At 42.0% G+C, this 4,367-nt stretch overlaps 1 protein-coding gene across 1 annotated transcript in view; it reads right to left on the bottom strand.

Annotated features, from left to right (window-relative positions):
• LOC118478463 (tetratricopeptide repeat protein 25-like) overlaps window positions 1-4,367 on the bottom strand; it is a 15,601-nt gene that overhangs the window by 3,044 nt on the left and 8,190 nt on the right. The window contains exon 3 of the mRNA XM_035972108.1: window positions 2,278-2,391. Within this exon, the coding sequence (XP_035828001.1) occupies window positions 2,278-2,391 (114 nt within the window). The remainder of the gene's footprint in view (window positions 1-2,277; window positions 2,392-4,367) is intronic.

Here is a 4,367-nt window from a genome sequence, read left to right on the forward strand (position 1 = left end):
GAAAGCCTTTACGGATGATGTGACCCTACTGACAAGAGATGGAGACACAATGCAAAGTGTGTTGAATCGGCTCGATAAGCTTATCACCTGGGCCAGGATGAAGTTTAAAGCTAAAAAGTCTAGAAGCCTGACTATTAACAAAGGAAAACAGAAGCAACTGAAGTTCACAATTGCAGGGGAACAAATGCCCACAGTAAAAGAACAACCCGTGAAAAGTTTGGGTCGGTGGTACTCAGGAACTCTGTCAGATAGGAGTCAAGGCGTGGAAATCATGAAGCAGGCTGAAAATGGGCTGAAAGCAATTGACCAGACAAAGCTTCCAGGAAAGCACAAGATATGGTGTCTACAGTTTGCCCTCTACCTTCGATTGGCGTGGCCACTGACAATGTATGAAGTTGCTCTGTCAAGAGTTGAGATGATCGAAAGAAAGTGTAACAGCTACATCAGGAAGTGGCTGGGGCTACCCCGTACCATTAACACGTCATCCCTGTACAGACATAGAGGTGCGCTTCAACTACCTCTCACGTCAATCGTGGAGATCTACAAAGCAGGCAAGATTAGAACCGTTTTGATGTTGAGAGAATCAAGGGATAAGGAGATCAGTGGAAAACCTCCAGATGTCAAAACAGCCAGAAAGTGGAAGGCAGAAGTTGCAGCTAACGAGATCATCTCTGCATTGGAGCATGGTGACATTGTCGGTCCAGCGCAACCTGACAGACTAGGGCTAGGTAATGGCGACTTTAGATCTTTCAGGAAAATGTCTCAGCGAGACAGAAGAAAAGCTGCAACAAGACATATGCAAAAGATGGAGGCAGAGAGGCGAGAAATTCATCTCATCCAGTGTAGCCAGCAAGGACAAATGGCCAGATGGGAAGAGCATGTAGTGGAAAGAAAAGTCGAGTGGAGTGACATCTGGAAGTGGAATACATCAAGGCTGAGCTTTCTTCTCCGGTCTACGTATGATGTTCTGCCTTCACCGGTGAACCTTGTCAGATGGAAAGTACAGGAGGACAACAAGTGTAGATGCGGTAAGCTAGGAACCATGAAGCATATTTTGTCAAACTGCAACCTGGCTCTTAACAGATACACCTGGAGGCACAACGAGGTGTTGAAAGTGCTCACGACAATGGCGACACAACAGGTGGAAGAAGGAAAATATGCCCCCAAGATACAGAAGCATGGACCCACCAAGATTGCGTTCGTTCAGCAAGGAAGCAAGGTTGTCAAAAGAAAGAAAGCGAACGAAGCCATGAAAGACCAGAGCGGAGGCACATGGGAGGTAGCTGCTGACTTAAAAGGCTTTGAGAGATTCTTCCCCATTCCAACTACGAAAAAGCCAGACATTGTGTTATGGGAGGAAAAAGACAAAGAGGTGCTCTTGGTAGAGCTCACGGTGCCCCACGAGGACAATATCTATGCCGCTCATGAGCGGAAAGAAAACCGTTACGAGGCACTCGTCGAACAATGTGAGGAGGCAGGATGGAAGGCAACCCATTTTCCGGTAGAGGTAGGATGCAGAGGTTTTGTAGCAACAAGCGCCCGTAAGTGGATGAGAGTGGCAGGACTTACTGCAAAGAAAAGCAACGAACTCACAAACTCCGTTCAGGAGACAGCAGAGAAAGCCAGTCACTGGATCTGGTTGAAGCGAGAGGACTCAGACTGGAATGAATCCTAAAGTTGGCAGCAGAGGAAAACAGTCGAACTAACATGGAGACCTCAAATCGGTGAGGGGGCTCGGTGCGTCAGAAAAGCTGTAGAGAGGAAGAGCCCGAAACAGCGACGCATTCTCTCCTGATGATCTCCATGCTAGAGCCCGGGATACGGAGCGTTCGACGGTGAGCAGTGCATACGGCTGTTTAGACTACATATATATATATATATATATATATATATATATATATATATATATATATATATAAAGAAAAAAAAAGCATAACTACCTTAAATATTGATCCTGCATTGTACTTCTCAATAACAACTGAACAAAATCAGAACATGTTTTTCCTATTTTGAGGAGGTAGTTGTTTTTGTTTTTGCTTTTTTGTTTGTTTGGTTGATTTGGTTTAGTTTGGATTGGTTTGTTTTTGTTGTTGATGTGTTGTTGTTATTTTTTGTTGGGCGCTTTTTTTTTGGAGAGGGAGGGGGGTAACATTTCAAAATGTGTTCTATAAGTATACTCATGTTAACAGGAGAGTCATCAATAGTGAAATGGTTGGACTCCTCTGTCTTAATATGTCGCGGGCGGCATAAAACGTCTTCAGTAAAAGTTGCAATTACCTGCAACAGCAGCGTCCCATGTCTTTTCCGGAAGCCTGGGCTAGGAACTCGGAGGTCATCACTTCTGCTAGTCAGCTGGGGAAGGTTTCTCTTTGTCCCTTGGACGTTTGCGTTCTGGGGGAAGAAAAAATATATGACACGGTGATTTGGATACGAAGTGCAAAAATGAACTACTGAAGTTGTTAAGACTTATTGGGGCTGAGCGTTCTGGTCATTCAACTACATTAACAGACGTGTCTCTTATTACAGCCTCGTTTTTGTTTAAAGTGTAATTTGTTCTTTTTATAGACCTTACAATTCTGTTTTGTTTTTTTTCTCTTAAATTCGAAAAATCAGGCAGTAGGAAAGCAACAAAAAGACGAACAAGGATGTGTGTCTGATTCTCCATTCATGATAAACCCTTCTGAAGAAATTAAATGAAGAAAAATACAATACTTTGACCATTTAAAACGACAAGAGACCATTGTTATATAGGTGTTTGAAGGAAGTATGATGAGGAGGTGAGCCAAGGGAAGACAATGAGCAACATGGATGGACAACATAAAAACATGAACTGGCCTGGATACAGCAGAATGTGCAACGGCAGCTCGCGATCGTGACGAATGGAGGGTCATTACACGACAACCTCTGAGTCAGAGATGATACCTCCGGGTAGCCAGGTACCTGTGTATTTTGTACTATGAAATGTGCAAATTTGTGTTTCTGACTTGTGTATTATAGTTCGAAATATGTCGATAATTAATTGCTTTTCATCTGCAGCTGATCGCACATTACATTTGTTTATGTGTTAACTGCGTCCTCAAAGAGTCACGGTATCGCCAACTAGTGTGCAGTTTGATAATTCGGGTGGGCATTTAGGGTTGCCCGGGTCATAGTCATTCAATGTCCTAAATTGGAAATGCATGGAGAAGGGCGGTAGGAAATCTTGAGCCTCTTGAATGTGGCAAATGTGAGCACAGCTATTGAAAGGTATATGAACACTGATTTAAAGTAATCATAGTTACCTTGATAGCTTCGAAGGCTTCACATTACAACCTTAGGCTAGGAAGGCTTATGTAACATGCCGAGCTAAGGTGTAGAAGGCCATTGTTGGAATCCACAAAACAGAATTCTGACATTTTGGCAAAATGGGAAGTTTTTCAAGGGTCTACAACGACACGACCTGTTTCTAAGGGGAATAGTGTTAAATTCACAGGTCTCTAGAAATAAGCTCACAGTATTGAAATTGACACTAAAACTATATATCTACAACGAACAGATGCTTTGAAGACACCACTTTAAGTTTCTATGTCTCCTTTTTACTTTTTTCCCCAATTATTTCTGCCCCCTGCCGTATTTTCTTCTGCTCTAAACTATGTCATCTTCTTTTTACTGAAACTCAGAAAAAAAACAAGCAAATACAATGACCTCTTATAGGCAATGAAGTTGACGACTAAAAAAAGAAGTCCTTCGTATTAACTATATTATCAGTCAGTGAAAGTGCTTGCTTGTTTGCTTTTTTCGGAAGGGGGAGGGCGGGGAGGAGGTTGTTTTGTTTTATATTCAGTATAACTTCCATGCACGATTGTGAACAGTTATAACAAATTAGTGCTTTGTTTTTTACCTACCGAGGTCCCATACTTTCTATGTAACGTAGACCAATGACCTTAAACACCGAATATAACACCGACATACTTATCCCTACTTTGGGAGGTCACAAAGATAATATTGGAAGCAATGGATTATTTTTAGCACAATAAGCAACCTTTAGCAAAACTAAACAACGAAAAAGTATACTACTAATGGCGTTCACGTTTGACCTCAACAGAGTGAGTATAACAATGGAGAGGTAGTGAAACCTAGATATTTGAAACCATTCAGTGGAGAAGAACTGTTCTAATGAAGATGGTTTTACGAGTATACTGCTACAAAAAAAAATAGTCAGCACGTTTTAGTGTCACATATCGCAGTCATTCTGTTTGACAGAAATGTTTAAAATAGGTAACTCAATTCTAGCAATCGCCCCGCACTGATGTCAAAATGTAGATCAATTCAGGGTTACTGTCCCGAGAGAGAGAGAGAGAGAGAGAGAGAGAGAGAGAGAGAGAGAG

The sequence above is a fragment of the Aplysia californica genome, unplaced genomic scaffold (genome assembly GCF_000002075.1).
Source record: "Aplysia californica isolate F4 #8 unplaced genomic scaffold, AplCal3.0 scaffold00579, whole genome shotgun sequence".
Classification (NCBI taxonomy): Eukaryota; Metazoa; Mollusca; class Gastropoda; order Aplysiida; family Aplysiidae; genus Aplysia; species Aplysia californica.